Below are 21529 nucleotides of genomic sequence, written 5' to 3'. Positions count from 1 at the left end.
AGACAATGACAAAAAGTAATAACATGTCAGAAAACACCCTGTCCATAAAACGTTGAAAAACCGCGGGGGCATTAGCTAGTCCAAAGGGCATGACTAGATATTCATAGTGACCAAAGGGTGTTCTAAAGGCTGTTTTCCATTCGTGTCCTTCCCGGACACGGATCAAATGATAGGCACCCTGGAGATCCAACTTCGTGAATACTACGGCGCCTCTCACATCTTCCGGGATATCCGAGATCAGGGGCAGTGGGTACCGATCTTTGAGGGTGCATTGATTTAAGCCACGATAGTCGAGGCAAGGTCTGAGTTCCTTGGTGTCCTTCTTGGGAGCAAAGAACAATGAAGCACCCGCTGGAGATTTTGAGGGTCTTATGGTGCCGTTTTCAAGGTTGGTATCCAGGTATTCTCTGAGGGCCTCTTTCTCAGGTTCGGAAAGAATGAACATTCTGCCAAAAGGAATCACTGCTGAGGGATATGTATCTATGGCACAGTCTTCAGGTCTGTGAGGGAGTAAGGCCTGGACTAACGCAGTTGAAAATACATCAGCATATCCCTGATAGGCCTCTGGGACTTGTATGATATTAGAAACCAAGAGTGGTGTTTTCAGGTCTCTTGGTGGTTCTTTAAGGGGTGTCGAGGAGGGATCCAGGATTAGACAGTGGGACATACAAAACTCTGAGCCTAGGAATAGTGATCCTGCTGTCCAATTTATATATGGATTGTGCTTCCGTAACCAGGGCATACCCAATACCATGGGGTAATGGGCTGACTTAATGATGTCGAATGTAATCCGCTCTTGGGGATGGTTTATGGAAAGTTGGATCTCTTTTGTCTGCAGGCTTATGGGTCCTGAAGAGAGGGGTCTTCCGTCGATTGCTTCCACCGGCTGCATGGTGCTTCATGTCTCGTACGGAATATGGAATATGATGACTAACAACCCAGTCTTGATCAATGAAAATTCCCATAGCTCCGCAGTCCACGAAGGCCAGAATGGGATAGGTTTTATTCTTGGAGGGCGACAGGAAGGCTTGTAGTATCACCAAATTGTTTTGTCCAGGGGAGTTCAAGGATGGAATTGATGTGGAGCAAACATCTATCTCCCGAAGCTCTGCTCCATCTAGGATCGGGAGCTGGCGTTTCCCGAATGCCGAGGAGGGGCCAGAGGACACTCCCTAACTAGGTGTTTGTCTGAGGCACAATACATGCACAACCCCGTATGAATCCATCTCATTCTTTCTTGCGGGGATATAGGTCCACGGAAGGCCCCTATCTGCATGGGTTCTGGTTCAGAGATTGAGCCTGGGTTTGTGTCCGCGTTGGTGGTACTCTCAAAGGACGGCTTCGAAGGATTAGCTTTGGATTTCTTCTTCTCTGCCTTTCTTTCCTGGATACGAAAATGAGTGCCTGGAATGAGTTTGGCGAGCTAGTCTGGCCAACTCATCCTTAATCTCCTCATTCAGTCCTCTCCTGAAAAGGGTAAAACTCGCCTCCGGGGACCAATCAGCTTCCTTGACTAACTGCTTGAATCGGGAAACATAGGTGAGCATATCCTGGGATCCTTGCTGAAAGTCTAACAGGCGTTCCTGGGCACTATAGACCTGTTCTGGACGGTCAAACATGGTTTTAAGGGCTTGTATGAAGCCATCATAGTCATCTAGAAGAACGTTGCCGGAATTAACGAGGGGCGTGGCCCAGGTTAAGGCGTTTCCTGAAATGTGGGAAATTATGAAGCCCACTTTAGCCCTGGGAGTTGGAAAGTAGTAGGGCTTAAAAGTAAAGTGAACCAAACATGAATCAAGGAATCCTCAAAGGGTTTTTGGTGAGCCATCATATTTGTCCGCTATACCGCCCAGCAATATACTTTCTTTTGTGGCAGAATTGCGGGATAGAACTAGTTGTTTGAGAGTGGCGTTTTCCGCCTTTAGATTCTGCACCTCGGTTCATAGCTCTTGCATGCCACGCATCAGGTCCTAGACGGCTGCTTCCTTGTCCATATCGAGTTCGGTCGGTTGGCGTCTCAAACTGTCAAGGAGTTCCCCCCTTCTCACCTAAGTTCGATCTTTGCTGGATTTCTTGATCGATGCCTTCTTGCGTACTGCTCGAGTCTTGAATAAGGCTGCACAAGTCTCTTCCGACTCCAGCGTGCGTTCAAGTACCGGGATGCAGGGGTCCAGGAATCCAGGAAATAACAGGGTGCGCAACTAGCACACAAGTCCAGGAATCAAGAAAGGAAGGAAAGGGACTAGAATTGGGTTAGAGTGGAGGAAGAAAGGGAAACAATACCGGGAGCTACGGAGCACATGTCTGGTCGCTACTTCGCAATAGTATTGAGACGCACGGGCCGCAGGGGCGTTGCATATTCGTGGAACGTACTACGTCCGCCGTGAAGGCTGGTGCGAGGCGTGTCACGTGATACGGCCATGTTGGGAGAAACAATGAATGCAAGCCCCGCCGTGACAAGGACCAGGAAGTCCAGAAGGGACGCGTTCTGTGGGTCATGACAGGTGGGGCCTCCCCGATTGCCCGGGAGTGGGTAAGACTGGCCCTTGTCGTGTTGGTGATCCGCTCCGTGCGCCGCAGGGCTGGGGCAGTGTATGTCACCGTGGGGAGCCCCAAGGGGGCTTGTGCTTCTCTGTTTAGTGTAATTCCAAGGAAGCTTCAGTCCAGGGCAAGGGCACTCGTGAGAGAGGGAGGGTCTCTACACTAGGACCCTCTGTAGTCCTCCAGTCCACCAGCAGCCTTTAGGTTCCAACCCCAGTTGAGGGTGGGTCAGTGGGGGGCGAGAGAAGGCCAATTTGGGGCAGTTCTGAGGGATCTCTCTTCGAGGGAGAGAGAGAGAGAGAGAGAGAGAGAGAGAGAGAGAGAGAGAGAGAGACAGACAGACAGACAGACAGACAGACAGACAGACAGACAGACAGAGAAATAGAGAGAATGAAAGAGGAAAGAGAGAGGTCATGATTTTCCACATTCCTGCATTGCAGAGCATAACCTCCACCCTAAAGGTGGTCAACTGGGGATGTGGAAGTTTTTGGGACATAGAATACTTCTTTACCTGATGCAAGGTTCTGGAGAGTTGGATCACTGTGCTTAGTGCAAGGGAAAACACTACCCCTAAGCATCCAACAGGCTTACTATTGAACAGCAATATTGTTGTGGGTCTATAAACATTAGATATTATTGATATGTTCCCTGCACAGTCTTATCACTAACACAATTAGTATTTGCACTTGCAATATAATGGGGCTCATTATAAATTGGCCGGTGCAGACTTAACATGCTGTTATTAACAAAGCACGTTTCCGCAACGGCCAACTACACGTTTTCCATTGAGGGGCCTGAATTACCTCTAGTTAGGAGCTGGAGGTAATTCAGGTACCTTGCTGGCAACATTCACTGGTATTACCGGCACCAGTGTAACCGTTGCCAGTAAGACTGTCAAAATCCCCCATGGAGTCCAAATGGGACTACATAGAATGGGGATTTACAACTGACACTGGCATTTATAATCCAGCAGTAATACCAATGGACCTAGTGCCGGTATTGGTATTTCAGTTTGCCAGTATTCTGGCGAATTTACTGCCAGGGTACCGGCAAACTTGTAATGAGTCCCAATAATGTCTTTAATATGCATGAATAGAAATAGATTAAAAATGCTCTTACTCTCTCGCTTAGCATTTATGTATATTTATTCTCTAGTAGAAATAATATTAGAGCGTTAAAAATAGTGTAGTATACACTTCCCAATACGAACAATAAAGTAGTTAAATAGATAACCAGCATCGGACTCTTCTATTAACTTCTCAAATGTTAAAGCTACCTACAACCAATCAGTAATGTGTGTAGCCATTGTGGCATAATACAACTTAAAATCATACTCACAATCGTGGTGCTGTCCAGATTGGTGAATCAGGGGTCACATGAAGTTATAAATGTCAACCCCAGATGGAAAGACAACTCTGTCAAAAGTCCATGGCTTCAGAGGGCAGTTAACTAAGAACAAACTAGAGGAAATCTAAAGCCATGGATAAAAATGACAGGTGAATCATTTTACATCTCTCTGCAAGGATTCTTCTCGTCCATCCTCTGTACTTTGAAGGATCCACTTATCTAGGCCAAAGAAATATGAGGGGAAGCACAGGCTGATGGTATTCGCTGTGCCAAAACTCAGTATCCGAAAAAGCTCAGTGGTGATCCAGCACAAAGGTGTTGAAAGGCTACATCATGGTGCCTCTTCATGGTGTAGCCATGGAAAAGAAAAGGAGATATGCAAAAATAAGTAAAAAGGTGATTCATTTCAGCCTCTGGAAATATTGAATGAAACATGAGCAGTTTACTGCCTCAGGGTGTAGGCATCTGAATTCTGTTAGCTTCTTCTTACCAAAGCAGTTCAGTTCCATAATTTAGGTTTTCCTCCAAGTTATTGAAGCAAACATTCAAAGTCAGAATTTGGATAAATTGGCACAGTGTCAATTATAGGGCCATTGCAGGAACTACAGTCATACATTAAGCTGCTTGCTTTCTCTTACCCACTCAAGTCTTGTGGAAGCAACTGGGTCCTCCAAACTCTGCCCCATCTACCTTCTACAGTGGCCTGGCCTTGGGCTGTTTCTGGAATATGTGTCCTTTACTCTCTTGTGCAGCTGGTTATAAAAACATAAGCCTCCCTTCAGGATCATATGAACCTACCTTGTTTCTTTGCTAGTTATTCATCATTAGCGGGTGTCATTAATTTATTTAATCAATGGTTTCAATACTAAGTATTACCACAAAAGAACGGTATCAGAGGAAAATTGGACTGCTTAGGACAGCAAAGTTTCTCTTGCACAATCTTGCACACTCATACAGAATATCCCTACTGGAAGAACACTCTGTCCCTATCCTTATATGGGATCCCTCCCTAGGCAGCGGATGGTGTACCGCCTATCTAACAGGGATAGGAAGAAGAATATCCCTATCCAACCTTCATTCATACATCAATGTAGTACAAAAAATAAAAATCAAGTTTAAGGTCAAGGAAATAATTGATATAAGGAGACACAGTATTGTATCCTTGTGTCTCTATCGTAGTGACAGGGTCCTATCCTGGTCTGGAATTTCCATCTGAATTTTATTCACCAGTTTACAAGGATGCAGCGATCACTAAAGACCTTATTCTGAGGCTAAAAAACTGTCTCTATAAAAAGGGCCTGACTTGTTAGAGGCTACCAGAGCTATCGAACACTAAAACATCTCTTTGTAAACGTGTCTCCCTATATCAATTATTTCACTGACCTTAAACCTGATTTCTATTTTTTGTACTACATTGATGTATGAATGAAGGTTGGATAGGGATATTCCTCTTCCTATCCCTGTTAGATAGGCGGTCCACCATCCGATGCCTAGGGAGAGATCCCATTTAAGTATAGGGACAGAATGTTCTTCCAGGTGGGATATTCTGTATGAGTGTGCAAGATTGTGCAAGAGAAACTTTGCTGTCACAAGCAGTCCAATTTTCATCTTATACCGTTCTTTTGTGGTAAAACGTTTGACTCTGAACGGTTGGATAGTATGAAAGACTTATAGCCTGTAGTAAATTTAGCCCTAAGTGTGTTCTGTTCAATACTAAGTACACCCCCTATTGAAATACCATTAAGTTTGCAAACATTTGACTAAAAGTGTCCACAATTATCACAATGGAAGTCTACAGAGTTTACAAGGTTCTCCTAGCCCCTAGGCCTTTAGGGGTCTATTTGGAGGCTGTCGCATAGGACAGGTTCCTGGGCCTCTTACTGGAGGCCTTGGTGGTTGTTTTATCTTAGGCTGGTAGGGATGAAGCAGAGTGTGGTTCCTACAGGCCATTGTCCATGATTAACATGGAAATAAAGATCTGTAAGATATTAGCGGACCGCCTGGAGCTGGTGATAAGGGAGCTTGTCCAGCCAGACCAAACAGGATTTATTTCCAGTAGGATCACTGTGCATAATCTGAGAAGGTTGTTCCAAATTTTAAATAAATCAAGAGACTCCAAGCAGGAAATTGCAGCTTGGAGTCATATAAAGCGTTTGACTCAAGTTTCCTGGGATTTTCAATGGATGGTCTTGAAAGAATGGGATTGAGTCACTTTTTTGTACACTGGGACTGGTTGCTATTTGATGAATCGACATCTTGTGTGCACTTGAATGGTGTGGTGTGTCCCCGTTGGGTGGTGCAAAGGGGCACACATCAGGGATGCCCACTGTTGCTGGTTGTTTTTGCGCTAGTAATGGAGCCATTGGCAAGGGTTGTGCGTAGAAGACATATGTCCACTGGCCTGCATATGGGAGACGAGAGGCACTGTTTCTCGTTGTACGACGACAATGTTCAGGACCCAGTATGTCAGCTGGAAGTGGTTTTGGATGCCGTCAGAGAGTTCGGCAAACTTTATGGACTAGTAATAAATTGCTCTTAGTCTGTTCTCTATACAGTCCCAGAAAATGTGGGTGCAGATTGTGGCACTTAGGCATGAATACTCCTAGTCATGGGTTTAAGTATCTGGGAATAAAAATGGTAATTGATTGGGAATGGGTGTATGAATATAACATGGAACAGGGTATGGTGGCTTTTGATAGATCTGCTGAGTTCTGGATGAGGTTTCCCCTGTCTGTTGTGGGGCGGGTTGCTCTTGTTAAGATGATAGCTCTCCCAGGACTGCTGTATGTCTTCCAGGTAATCCTGATGCCGATACCCAATGGATAATTCCATATGATGCTCATGATCTTAGGGAAGTTGTTGTGAAAGGGGGGAAGCCCTCAGGTTGGTTTAAAGATGTTGCAACTTCCAGCCAGGGCCCCTAATTTTCAATTGTATTACTGATCGACCATGCTCCAACATATAGTGGATTGTTTTGCCTTACCACAGGAGGATGCGATAAGCTGTATGATAGCAGCTGAATGTAAGCCAGTGATGTTGTTTGAGGCAATTGGTGCTAGTGATAGGGAGTTTGGTTTGTTCCCTTAGCCAGTGGTGAAATTGATAAAGGTGTGGGGTTGTGCAGGGATACAAGTTCCCTTTCTTGCCTGAGTTGCAGTTATCATGTTGTAAAATGCGATATATTATGGGACCGGCAAAGGATACCAGGTTGCCAGGCTGGGCTGTAGGGGGACAATTTATATGAGGATGATAGGGCTCTATCATATTGGAAGTTACGCGCAATGCACCCAAAAGCGTAGCTTAATTTTCGGGTGTATGCCAGGTTGACGGCCGTGATTAGAGGTTTGTCGGAGAGGTTTCCAGTGCACACCAGAGATGCACACTCCCCGTATATAATAAGATATGGCATTTATAACACGCCTGTACACAAGTGTTTCCAGGCGCAATTGTGCTTAGGGGTTTGATTGATGGCGATAGGCACATTACTGAGTTGCACAACATGCTGGCCAGCTCCAGTGAAGACAGGAGGGCTAGACCATGGCAAAAGTGGGAGGAGGATCTTGGTGAAGCAATCATCTCCATGCAAAACAGGTGCCTAGGAATGCGAGATTTCAGTGGATTCAATATAAATGCGTTTTCTGAGCCTTTATTACACCAGTTGTGGTGGCCAAAATGGCATCTGGATTGGATCCGGCTTTCAGGAGGTGTCGTAGAGAGCATGGGACGTACTTGCATATGTGGGGGGGATGTGAAAGGAGACGTATAATTGACAAATTACACGAACTCACAGTTATACGGATTAGTGCAACAGTGCTTATTGGATGGCTCACCGGCAAACAAGCCATCCCAACAAGGAACAAGTTGCTTTTAAAGTCACTATCTCTGGGGTTGGTCTTGGTGAAGCGTGCCATTGTAATGCTGTGGAAAAGCTTGGTAAACCCGTGAGTCCTGGTTGAGGGAGGTTGACAAGTGGGTCAAGGCGGAGATGGATGTATAAAATCGTAATCGGAAACCCGGGGTGGAGGGGGATCAATGTGGTGTGTGGCATGAAATGTGGGACCTGGTGAATGTGTCTTCTGATCTTAGGCCTCCTTGAAATGTATGAGTTCCTATTTGAAGGTGACATGGGTAGAATGTTTATACCTGCAGCACTAGTAATTAGGATGTACGGGACTGCGGATGTGAGGGATGGGGGGATAGGTTACAACTGGTATGGGAAAGAGAATTGTTGACGATTGTGTTAAGTGGGACTTAGTACAAATCATATGTTGTTTATTAGAGGTTCCAGGTGGTCATTTTGCAACATGCGTTCAAGTTTGAGTACTTTCCTAATATATAGCTGCCTTTCGAATGTGTTATAGATGAAAAGGAACAAGGGAAGTGGGCTCCGCAGTGTGCTGTTCGCTGTGGGAGACTCTACCCACCTTCTGTGATCATGCTTCAAGCCTCAGCTAACTTCCTATATTGGACTTTCTTATCATTTAGGTCCGTATGTGGTAGCACTATTTACCTAGTTTTTAGCTACAGTACTAATTATACATATACAATCGTATTTGTTTTTATTTGTTTTAGGGGTTTATTATCAAGCCACGCCCCCGCTGATATTTAAACTCAAGGTCGCGCTACAGGCGTGCACGCTACGGGAACTGCGCTACAAAGTGTGCAGTTCGCTGGCTCATGTGAGCGACAGCTTCACCTCGTAGTGCTCCCCCTCTTTATCCTCAAGTGTTACTATGGGAGCTTCTGTCTAAACTCTTGTGCCTTAGCTGTTTCCTTTCTGTGCCTCTTTTTGTTTTTAACTTTATTCAACGTGTGATTGGTTGACCAGCTCTGACCCATGTCCATTACTTGTACACATGCATGCTTTCAACACTCATTGCAGAAATATAGTCTAGCAGCTGAGGGCTTTGGAAGCTTCTGGCGGGCTTCTCTTCTACAACGAAGCGTTTGAGTGGCTTGGTCAGTTAGGCTGCTTCCTATTGTTTGGAACTAAGACGTAGTAACGCAGTAAGCATTATGGTCATAGCGGCTCTCTTGTCTGACACGTTGTTAAAAGCTTGTGCCTGTTCTGAAACTGACGCTGCCTCTGTCTCTGAGCCTGAGATACTCGTGCGATGTGGTCACTGGGTTTGTCCATCCAAAATAATCTTGCGACCTGTGCGAACAATTAACACACGAAAGCTTACTACTTACTTTCCTAAAATTCCCTCGCCAAATTTATTAGAGATTGTCAGTGCGATTAAAACTATCATTGCTGAGTTGGGTGTCTCTCTAAGCTGCCTAAGTTCGAAAATGGTCACAGAGCTGATTTCACCCAACATTGAATTGGATGTGGATTCCTGCTGTCCTCCAGCAATCACTGCTAAATCTCTGGTTATGCCTCTTGACACAAGGCCAAAGCAGCCAGATCACTCAATCAGAAGCCCCTTTCCCTGCCGCTGTTGCGAACGTGGACTGCTCACTGTCTACTCCCACCAAGCAGGGTAATGATGTGATTATCAACGCTTTAATTCATTCACAGATTCCAAATAATAGCGCTGTTCATGACCTTGTAAACCCAATAGATCTTTCAAACAACACAGGTGACGTTGAGTGCTTGGGACCTAACCTTGACAGCTCCTTTCCAATTACTTGTGTCTGCTCAGTCCACCCCTGTATCTCTGAAAAGTGAAACGAGTCCGATGTTCCTTCAAGATGAGGTTCTAGTGCTTATTTCCCCAACAGTGCACTCCGCTTTGCTTGTTGACCATTCCCCGTCCACTAGACTATCGCCACATCCCTTTCTTCTTCCCTTGCTCCCTGAGTCCCGTGAGTCAGCTCCCTCTCCGGTTTCCCTAGAACGCTGTTTGACCAGTACCTCTAGTATGGACTCTGATTAAATGTTTCAGGCATATGAGCGCCAACTGTGCACCCTAATAAGTAAATGCGAAAAAATGAATAAATTAGATCTACAGTCGCTTTTACTTCATAAGAGCATAAATCGTGTCTGGAAACCAGTCCAGGACTAATCTACCAACACAGATGCTAGTGCAACTATTGGGCCACTATTGATCCGGCTAAACCTCCAATACTTCTAATCAGTGCCACTTCAAAATCTGTGACTACCTCAGCTAGCACATCATCTAAGAAACACACGTCCGAACAATAGCCACAGCCAAACGGAAATAGAAAGTTATCTCACAGGCTGTTATGTATGCCAAATGACCATGAACTGGAGGTAACTCTTGTATAGTCGCTGAATCCAGCCTACAGGCTAGTGCAGTTTCTACACGTCAAGGACATTTCACCTAAGACTGTTGATCTATTATCAATTGTGATTCCAATTCCAATAGCAACAGCCTGTCCTTCTTTCTTTTCTTCTAGCGGAGCTGCTTCGGTCCCCTTGTTTGTCTTTCCCTCCCTACCTTCCCTGAGCATTCCTGTTCCTCCAGTAGCTACTCAACCTAGACTGACAGACATATGGCCCATATCTTCTGTTCAGCTAGCAATTCCGGCAACCTCTTATGGTTCTGCACTCATTCCCAGCTGGGATCCGCCACTTAATAATGCATTGCAACTGCAGGTTGTTGCTATGGATGAGCCGTCTCCCCGTTAAATCGAGCTGCAGTGTTAAGTCTTTTCCAAAATATAGCCCCATTAAGAGTGATTAAGTCTAATGGTATTATTTTGGTCGATCAAGTTGATCGCAGTGTTATGAATATCTCTAACATTCCGTTCAGAGCTGACTCCCTGTTAGACTATGTAATTTTCCATCAGGACGCACTATTTAAACTTGGTTATCGGAGCATCATTATGCATATTCCCTTAAGTAAGACACAAAGTCGGTTGAGACCTAAGTGTCCTCCAGCAAACCTGCTTGGTGATCAATTGCTGACGATTATGCCAGCTCATTCGTCACAATCTAAGGGGATTGCTGTAGGACACCCTGGTTGTGATCAAGGCCAATATTTCTGCTAAGGCCAAACCAGTGTTCCCTGCTGTGGCCAAGCTGACAAATAAAGAACCTGCTAATTCCCTAAACCGACCTTTGACTTATGGTGAAATGGAATCTGACACTGGGTATTGGCAGTGGCTTCCCACTGTTTTTAAGGAACATTTCTCGCAGCTGTCTCGATGACACGCAAATTATTTTATCATGGAACACTCGAAGATTTTCTCATTTCCTTAGTGCTGACGGGTTGGCTTTGCACCTGTCTAATTTTTCCATGTTGGCATTACAGGAAACTTGGCTAACTGACCAAGTGGACTTCGATGGTAGATCCACGATCCAGAAAGTAGCTGTCAAAGGTGCTATGGGTCGACCCAAGGGATGATTACTGATTTCCGTTGCCACTTCATGGACTCAAGAGGAACTGGATGGCTCTACCTCTATGGTCCTTGCCTCCAAAATCTAACTAACTTTGCGACAATTATTCTTAATCAATGTATACGATCCTCCGAATAATGTTGCAACTAGAGCAATCGTTGCAGCTTTTTGTACAATTTTGAATAAATTCCTAGTTCAATACACTCCATACATAAAGAAAAGCATGTTGTTCCCGATGGGTTAACGCACATGCACTCCTAATGGACCAGTGTCCCTCTAAGAATACTTCACTGAATCGTGTTACTAACAACTAAAAGAGTTTAATCAAAATTTCTCAAAACAAAATTCACAAAACATAGAGATTGTTATACTTAAATTCCCAAACCTGGGGTTCATATTTTCATATTTAAGTTCCAAGGCTGATGTATAAACATATAAGGACATTAACAAACAGTAAAGCTTATTTTATGAGAATGTCGACTATGTAATGAAACAATCAATCAGATTCCAAATTCAAATGCCAACACGTTTCGATATTTCATGCTATCCATCTTCACGGCTATAAGCTGTCCTTTCATTGTTGTGTGTTAATCTTGTGTATTCTTTTGTGACCTACAATAAGTAGTATACTCTTATTTAATTGGTCTATCAAGGGCAATATGCTCATAGAATTAAAAAATAAATAACATCAAACTGACATTTTTTCAAATTCACGAAGGTAAGTTCTAACCTGTAATAAAATACATTCTGTGACTGGGTGCTCTAATTACATATTTCATGATCCTATTCTGTGTAAACCTAAACAGTCAAACCCACTTACCCTGCTCATTCATTTGCAGGTTTGTCCGACTTCGTGGATTGATTTCCTTCTGTGTTACAATATGAACCTGCACATTCTCGCATCCTATAGAGGACAAAGAACACATCTCCTGTCAATCTGTTGGGCTTTTAACAGCACCTCCACCATGTATCTTTCATTGTCCCGCATAAATATATCAGAGCCTCCAACCCTCTTCCCCTCTGGTTTCCTCTCCTCCCTTCCATGCTATATGGGGGTTATCATGGTAACTAGTTCATCCCACTTATCTGATCTCATTCAGGTATGCTAGAGTGCTCGCGAGCATGCTAAGCTCGAGTACTTACAAAGAGTTATACCCATTCCAAAATGGCCACCATACCGTCGTAACACACATTGCGTTAGCTGGCAGTCAATTGCCATGGGAACGAGCGATACAAATAGAAGGCCGCGAGGCAGCCGACTGGTGTTGCTGGTCTGCTGCCCCACATCCCGTCGAACCAAGCAAATTTGGATAAGTACTCGAGCTTAGCATGCTCGTGAATATGAACCCCAGGTTTGGGAGTTCAATTTTTATTAAACTCTTTGGGCCTCATTATAACTCTGGTGCTCCCGTAATGAAGGGTGCCGGTACGGGACCGGCACCCTTCATTACGGGAGCGCCAATTACGAGGTTCCCTTTGCAGGACTTGCTGAGGAAATCTGGTAAAACCAGGCGTCCTTAGCGGGTCCCGCGAAGGGATGAGGGAGCTAATAACGGGCCGTTATTAGCTCCCTCCCCATTCCCATTGAGCCCTATGGGGGCTCAATGGGAATGGGGATGGATTCCTGCAATTCCTCATTGCAGGAACCCGGTATTGGAACCCGGTATGGACGCTAATAGCACCATGGCTACCTCCATACTCGTAATGAGGGCCTTTAAGCTGTTAGTAACATGATTCAGTGAAGTATTCTTAGAAGGACTCCGATCCATTAAGAGTGCATGAGGTTTAACCCATCGGGAACAACAGGCTTTTCTTTATGTATTTTCTAGTAGGTGTCCCCTTAGGCCTGGGGACAATACCCACGTGCCCCTGAAACATATGTGAACATTGATGGTTAAAGATACGGGAAGCTTTAATATATATATATATATATATATATATATATATATATATATATATGTATATATATATATATATATATATATATATATATATATATATAGACTGAAACTAAGCTGTTGCTGGTCCTTTTCAACTCTACATTAAATAAACAGTGAAATTGTAAAATGGTTGCTTAAGAACTTTCCGATCAAAACACATACACCCCTTCATTACATTTGCAGCCGATTTGCATCTGCTTGGTATGACTGGTGTTGCATGACTAAGCATTTTTTGCCTTTCATGAGCTCAATATTTCAAGGTGGTGAATTGTCAAGTTTCAAGGTAACATTTATAATATTAAAAAGTGAATTACTTAACTAATTTGTCCATGTTACCATTTACAAAGACATGTGCTGCGCAAGAATGTAAATACACTTTTATTAAAGTGTCCAATGAATCACACTTTTCTTAAAGTGTACAATGAATCCTTTCAAAATAACAAGTTGTGCTCATCAAAACCACTTTGCTAGGCGTTGAATTCTGCGTTCTTTGATTGATAACAAAATTAGATTAGCTGATAACATTCATTCTGCGTGCACTCATTTTGGCATTGATGTAGAGCAATATTTTCTTCATCTCAATGCCAAGATGAAACAGTTACTGTAGTGACTACTGTATTCCGAGTGCACAGTCTCCTTTCCTACATACTGATTGTGAGCAAATTCCACAGGGACAGGACAGGGTTTTTTTACACCCCAAAAACGAAATCACCTTTAAATTTGAAGCATGGAAGGGGGTGCCCGCATACACTGACTCCTCCCACCGGCCCGCCTGTCAGTCCTTTGACTGCTCATTGGCTATTGCTAACTAACCAATTTACGGGGGACGGAGGGTTAGTTGTATGGAGGAAAAGGTACCAGGGACTGTTTCTTACTCCTACGTCCCGTCCCCTTTCCTCCATACTCGTGACAGAATTCATAGCAAGGAAACTTCAGGGAGGAGGAGAATCACTAAGGATTTGCAAATAGGTTACGCAGGATTGCTTGATCAAAGCTAGCATCAGCTTTAGAGCTAGTATCAAGACAATAGTGCCTACAGAAGGCTGAAGGAGTTAACCAACTGGAAGCCTTACTGTTCACATCATAGGGGATGATACGCTGGAAAGCCACAGCCGTGGATTTAGCTCTGGTGGCATGCATGTGAAGGCCCTTTGTGAGAGCACACTTTTGCAGGATATAACAATGATTTTGATGTATACCTGAAACCAGCCACCTGGCTCTGGTGGCCATGGAGGCCGGTGCGCCCCGGTTCAGCACTACAGGGTTACAAATAGAGCAGCAAACTTCCTGAGCTATTTAGTTCTGTGCATATAGACATCAAGGAAGTGAAGAACCATGTCAGCTCGAGATTGAGGAAGGGGAAAAAGGTGGACAGAACCTGCTACTCATTGATGTGGAAAGAGAAAGCCACCTTGGGAATAAAAGATGGGTGGGTCCCTCGAACCACCTTGTCCTTTTGGAAAATTGTATATGGTGCAGAAGTCAAACGCCTGTATTCTGCTGACTTTTTACGCCGAAGTAAGAGCCGCTAAAATGACAAACTTCCAAGACAGGAACTTTAACTCCATGGAGACCAACAATTTAAAGGGCTGATCGGCCAGGGCAGCCAATACAATGTTTAGATCACAAAAAGGATGAGGTCTTGTAACAGGAGGGCCTTGTCAGCCCTTCAAGGTGCCTGCAAATCACAGGGTTTGAGGCAGAAAATGAAGCATCAAGAGAGTTGCGGCATGCCGCAACTACTCTTCGACCTTTAAAACGTATCCAGAACAGGACTGGGAGACTTGTCCTTGGCCTCAAGCCCAGGGATCGTATCGCTCCAGCTCTGAAATCTCTTCTCTGGCTCCCCGTGGCTGCAGGGATCAAGTTCAAGGCACTCTGCATCGTCCACGGGGCTTTCTGGGGCCTGGGGCTGCTCTACCTCCAACTTTCTCTTACAAAACATCTTCCTTCTCAAGCTTTCTGCTCATCCAGCTCCAACTGTCTGAGGGTCAGACGCTTCTCCAAGCAGAGAGTTTGGTGCAGATCTATCTCCTCAGCTGGGACCTCCCTCTGGACCAGCCTCCCTGCCTCTCTCAAACTTGAGCAGAACCACCTCCGGTTCCGGAAGTAACTCAAGACCTTCCTTTTTGCTTCGGCTTTCTCTCTTCCTCTCCCCTGCTGATGCACTTGACTGTTCCGCGCACTGGTCACCCTCTGAACCCGGGCCCAGGCTCCTGCATGTCCAGTTGCCCTCACACTGCCTCCGGGCTCCCCAGCATTTAAGGGCCTGTATCTGCAACCCTACAGTCCCTTCTCTCTGCACTTATGAGCCATCCGCTGGCAAAACTTTTGAGTTAACTGCACTTCCCCCTTACACTCACCCCTGGCACTTCTCCTCTTCCCCGCACTTGCACGATCTGAATGACACAAGGCCTAGTAAGATCGTTGTTTTGTCCTCCCTTTGTTTCCCCCTCATTGTCTTGTTGCGACTAGAAACACCTGTGTACAGGCACGTTATAAATGCCACATCATATCATATCATGCCCCAATAGCCGCCAATTAGGAGCAACGGAATTCCACTGAAATGTGGGAAGCCACCAGATGCAACACAATGGAGAACACATCATTAAGTGAGCAAGTCAGAGGATTGATGTGGTTGTCTAAGAACCAATGGCAGAATCAGATCCATTTTGCTTTTGTATTGAGATCGGGGGAAGCCTTTCTTGCCACCTGAATAACTCTCATGTCATTGACAGACAAGCCCAGGTGCCCTGAGGTAAGCTGCTCAGGAATCAAGCTGCTATGCTGAGTACTAAAGGGGAGGGGTGCAGTACCTTGCCCTGTTGTTGCTAAAGGAGGTTGTGCGGGAATGGAAGAGGATCTGGGCCCTGCCGGAAGTCCTTCAGCATGTTGAAGACCCATAAGCGACCTGGCCACTCTAGTGCAATCAATATGAGGGTCAAATTCCTGCAGCTGGCGAACTTCGTAAGAACCCTGGGAAGAAGCAGAATGATAGAAAAAGCGGAGAGAGACACTGAGTTCCACCGAAACAGAAGGGCATCTCCCAGGGAATTGAGGCATATGCCTCCCAGAGGCAAATAGAGGAAATGTGTGGTTGCTCTAGGTAGCGAATCGGTCCACCAGACGGTGAACCTAGTGCGAGAAGATGGACTTGAGAACAGGTGGTTCAAATAATTCAGTCTGCACAGGAGATCTGCATACATCTGCATAGTACCGCCGGAAGAAAAATTGCTTTGAGGTACATCATGTGCTTGATGGCCCATTCCGATATTGACACTGCCAGATAACACCAGGGAGGGGAGCACGGTCCTTCATGCTTGTCCAAATAGATAGAAGTAGAAGTATTCGTCTGAATCAGGATGGACTTTGGTGCGACTTATGAAGGAATAATCTGCTTCAGTTGTCTAAGAACTGCCTGAAGACAGGACATGTTTTGTTGGAAAGCGTAAAGAACACAATATTTTAAGCTAATAAAGGTATTATATGCAGTGATGTATTTATTAAGAATAAAGCCAACCAGGCCCAGGCCTAGGGCAGCAGATTTCCACTGAAAATAACATTTATATAGCAGTTTATTTCATTTTACTTGCCATTTTTTAAATTAAATTTAGTTTTGTTTCCCAGAATCTGGCTGATCCACAATAAAGCACGAGTGATTTCAAGCTGTTAGCAGTCATTTCACTCTGACTGCTTAAGGCTTTGCTGGCCAAACTTGTATACATGCTTAATATGTACAAAAGCTTTCTTTTTAAAGGGCCTTTTCTTAAAAAATTAAATTAAATTAAAAAAGAAACATGTACCAAACCCAGCATGCATTAGGTATTTAGTGATTCAATCATACAACTCTCACACTGACAGATATAAACCTCTTTGGTCATCCCAGAATGTTGCTTTATATGCAAAACTACCAGAACCTCATTGGTTTTATTGGTGCCACTCCCAATTATCATTGAAGTTTGTGCTAATCATCACACACATACACTGTCAAGCAATCACTTTTCTGTTCAAATACACATGACATGCATTTTTAATACCGTTGCAAAAATGATATTTTTCCCTCCAGAAAAGTAAAGGTTAAACATGAGGCATCATTTTACAATACTAAACACATGCCTATGCTTAAGTCAAGCTCAGAGTTCTCACAGTTGGCACTAAAATGAAGTTAAGAAGCAAGCACTACTTTCCCTCCCAGGCCCCACATTTCAGAGGCCTGTGGCGCGCATATGGTGCAAACATGAAATAGATCATAGAGAAGTTAAATGGCGAAGAGTAAATCTAAATGTGCAAGTACATCCAGAAGCCTGTGAAATGATACCCAAAGCCATAGAAGGATAAGAGAGAAACAAATGGTGTGCTAAAGCTACACACTGTTTCACAGCTTTAAAGAAGAAAGGCCTGAGGTGTCCCATCAAGATATCCATTCTTCTACATCTTTAATATCATTTTTCTTGATTTATCGTCCACCGGGTCATGTCACCTCATTTTGTGAGGATGTTGATACATTGTTGTCTTTTCTGCTTCCTACTACTGTCCCTATTATAGTTCTTGATGATTTTAATCTTCATCTCCTAACCACTCATTCAACTCTTCCATGTCTCTCTATTCTTGACTATCACTATCTTACTCCTCTCTCCACACCTTGTTCTCATAGTTCGGGCTCCTGTTTAGATCTTATATTTACCTCTTCTATAATTACATCTCCCGTGTCTTCTCTTCCGGTCTACCTATCAGACCAACATCTTCTTTTGTTATCAACTTCTCCTGTTGTTTCCTCTTGCATTGTTTCTTTGGCCACTTCTACTTATCTATGTTGTAATCTACCCAAGTTTAACAGTCTTCTAAACTGGGACCTCAAGCTTCATTTTCTAATTTGTCAGCGGATGAAGCTGCTTCTTCTCTTTCCTCTTCACTCTCAATATCTCTTGATTCACTTTATCCCGCTTCTTCATTTCACCCATCACATAAACCACCTCAACCCTGGTTGTTTTCCCATCTTCGCGCAATGCGCCACGTCCTTCTGCATTTAGAAAGATGTTGGTTAAAACTGAAGATACCAGGAAATTACACTTCTATGTATCCTGCCATACTTTATATGATAATTGTCTTCTTTCAGCCAAACAATCTTACCTTTCTGACCTACTTTACTCACAGCCTTCTCACCCTAGATGTCTCTTTCAAAATTCTTTCTCGACTGCTTTGATCTCCTATTCCAGATCCTTCAATCAATTCTACTCGGACTGCCACAGATCTTGCGCTTTACTTTAATGCTAAAGTCTCTTCCTTTCCATCAGCTATTGAATCTTCTCGCACTCAGGATAGTTCTCTGTCTTCTGCTCCTCTTTTGGAATCTCCTAAGGTAACTTTTTCTGGGTTCACTCCTATTACTAATGAATATACTCTTTGTCTTCTTGCTCGTGCTCACCCTACTTCCTCCCCTCTGGATCCTATACCATCTGCACTTATATCTAAAATCTACCATTCACTTGTCTCTTACCTTATAATTTTATTTAACTTTTGCCTATTTTCTTCTACCTTTCCTTCCTCATTCAAGGATGCTACTATTATTCCTATCTTGAAAAAACCCTCTGCTGATGTATCTTCTGCTTCTAATTTTTGTCATATTTCACTTCTTCCATACCTTACATATCTTTCTAAAATTCTCGAGCGCATAGTCATCTCTCAAAATTCTATTCTCCCTCGTTTTCAATGTGGGTTTCGTCCAGGATATTCTACTGAGACTGCTCTTCTTTCTGTCTTGGACAGTCTTCTCTTCTTCTACTTCTTGATCCCTCTGCCGCGTTTGACACTGTGGATCACACACCTTTGTTGTCTGCTCTTTCTTCCTTTGGTTTTTCTGGTTCTACTCTAGCCTGTTTTGAATCATATCTATCCCAGAGAACTTTCTCAGTCTCTTGGTCGGGGTTTCCTCTGAAACATATTCACTTACCTGTGGTGTTCCTCAAGGCTCAGTCCATGGCCCTTTTATTTTCTCTCATTACACTTCTTTATTAGCTGGGGTTATTTCTTCCTTCGGGTTCTTGCATCACTTCTATGCTGATGACACACAGCTTTTTCTTTCATTCCCACACTTCACTGACGATATCCATCACAAACTCAGTGCTTGTTGACTGGCTATCCAATCATGGTTGTCAGACCCTTTCTTAGTACTTAATGCTGCAAAAACTGAGGTTATTTTCTTACCTTCTACTTCTATTTCTTTGTCTTCTTTACTTTCCTCTATTTCATTTCCTCTGGCTCAACTACCCATTTTATCAGTAGTTCGTAATTTCTTTCAGCCATATTTCACTTTCTGCTCGCTCCTGTCGATTCCATCTGCGGAAAGCCCGTTTATTTGTGATCTTCAAAGCCACAAAGCTACTGGTGCCGTAATCTTTTCACAACTTTTCTACTGTTCTTCTGCACTCTTTGGACTTCCTATATCTCGTTTAGCTCCGCTGAAATCTATACTTCACGCCTCTATTCGTGTCCTTTGCCGATTGGCTCCTCGTGATTCTATTTCTTCTTCTTTAGATCAACTTGGATGGCTCTCTTGTCATCACTGTTTAAAGTAAAAAAATGTATGTCTGGTTTTTAAAGCTCTTTATGGTCTGGCTCCTCCTGATCTTTCTTCACTCGTCTCTTTTTATCGTCCCTCTCGTTCCCTTCGGTCTGCTTCTCACTACTGTCTTGTAGTTCCCTCTCCGCCTTGTACTCAATCTCGTTTTGGGTCTTTTTCTCTCCTAGCACCTTTAAATTGGAAGGCTCTCCCTCTCTCTCTGCGTTATATTACTGTCTGTTCATCCTTTCGGGTCTCTCTACGATCCCATCTTCACTTATATGGTCAATGAGGATTTTTTGCAACTGCTGAAATACTTGTGTTTTAAATATTGACTCCATTATTTGTACTGTTTCTGATTCTTATGTACAGCGCTTTGGAGTAAGGCGTTATATAAAATAAAATACAAAACCATCTTTATAGAAGCTGCCAAGTGTTAGCATGCACCTGGCATCCCTGCTAGGTTTATTATGTTTCTTTGATGACATTCAGCTGCAGTAGAACTGTAAAGTATGCCACACAAGGCATAACAGTTATGTTTATAAGTAACTGTTACATGAATTATATGTTAAACACAAGGTATGACTTTTCTTGTAAAATAGTTAATCCATAAACCACAAGTCTCAACATTTTACTTTGTATTGTACCGTCTAACCAACTCTAAGAGTTAACACAACTGTCTCTTAAATTAGCTGGCGAGATGCTTAGCCTAAACCACACACACACAAAGGTAATGCTGTGCTGCAAATCCCGACCCATTGCTCAGTTCCACCTTTGGGGTGTTGTGTATTTTGGGCAATGGCACAAACAACAATGATGTCAAAAGTATCCACCACTTAATTTGTTATAAAAGCCGACTTCACCGCACAGCTACAAGAAATGCTGTTGCATCCCACCCATGAATTTTCAGGGTTGCCCTTATGGGAATACACAGCCAAAGGTTCCAAGAACCTTCTGCAACTGTCTTTAATGCACTTAGGTGTTTATGCCCAGGCAGAGTTTACACATTTAACTTGTGATTTTGCCAGCTATTAATGGCATTCAAGCACAAAGGATTGGAGGCTACAGCAGGTGGTAACTTGCCTTAGCTCCTTTATGCCACCTGCTAACATCAAAGCTGTAATCACGAGAAGGAGGTTTAGTTCTTTTTTTAATCAACATATTCTAAGAAACACCTGAACCATTTGCATGTACTTCATATGTGAAATACAACATTTAGCAAGACTGTATTTAGAAATGTAGTTATGCTGGCAGAAGCATTCATCTTTCAGACCAATCTAGGTACTCCTCATGGGTTTATAGAAGGCATCTCAGGAGAAACCAGATATTAGTATTAAAACCAAAATTATTCGTTCCAATCCTCCCTCACTTGTGTTCAGTTGGCAGACATCTTATGTTCTGCTTGCCTCCTCTAAAATAATGTTCTCTGATCTAATACAAAGTAGGCAGTTGTCCCCAGCAAGTCCCTCTAATGCACTCAACTGGCTGTAGAACACACTGCCATCTCCAAACTCTGGTCAGCAGAGGCATCAAAACACTCTATAAACTACCACAACATAGAAGATAACAGGCTTGATTTGGGATTAGAAATCCAGTTCGCCTTAAACATGCCCTTATGTCGTTGTGGAGCAAAAATGGGATGGTTGTGAAGGGGTGCAGATTGGCCAAGGCAGACAAAGTTTGTTGAAGGGATGGAATCTAGTGACAATGCAGAATCTTGCAGAGGTGGAGTAAAGTTCGTAAAGAGGGGGGCGCATGTAATTACTAGGGCCTAGGGCAGCAGAAATCCTAAATACGGCGCTGATTATATGTTTAACATTGCTAGATGTTTTTATT

General features: G+C 43.6%; 1 protein-coding gene across 1 annotated transcript in view; it reads right to left on the bottom strand.

The window, feature by feature from the left end:
- LOC138568974 (synaptonemal complex central element protein 1-like) overlaps positions 1-21529 on the bottom strand; it is a 347522-nt gene that overhangs the window by 46548 nt on the left and 279445 nt on the right. The window contains exon 4 of the mRNA XM_069646720.1: positions 12015-12098. Within this exon, the coding sequence (XP_069502821.1) occupies positions 12020-12098 (79 nt within the window). The 3' untranslated portion in view covers positions 12015-12019. The remainder of the gene's footprint in view (positions 1-12014; positions 12099-21529) is intronic.

The sequence above is a fragment of the Ambystoma mexicanum genome, chromosome 2q (genome assembly GCF_040938575.1).
Source record: "Ambystoma mexicanum isolate Mex_15411 chromosome 2q, UKY_AmexF1_1, whole genome shotgun sequence".
Classification (NCBI taxonomy): Eukaryota; Metazoa; Chordata; class Amphibia; order Caudata; family Ambystomatidae; genus Ambystoma; species Ambystoma mexicanum.
The sequence above is the reverse complement of the archived record's forward strand: the minus strand, read 5'-3'. Positions and strand labels throughout refer to the sequence as shown.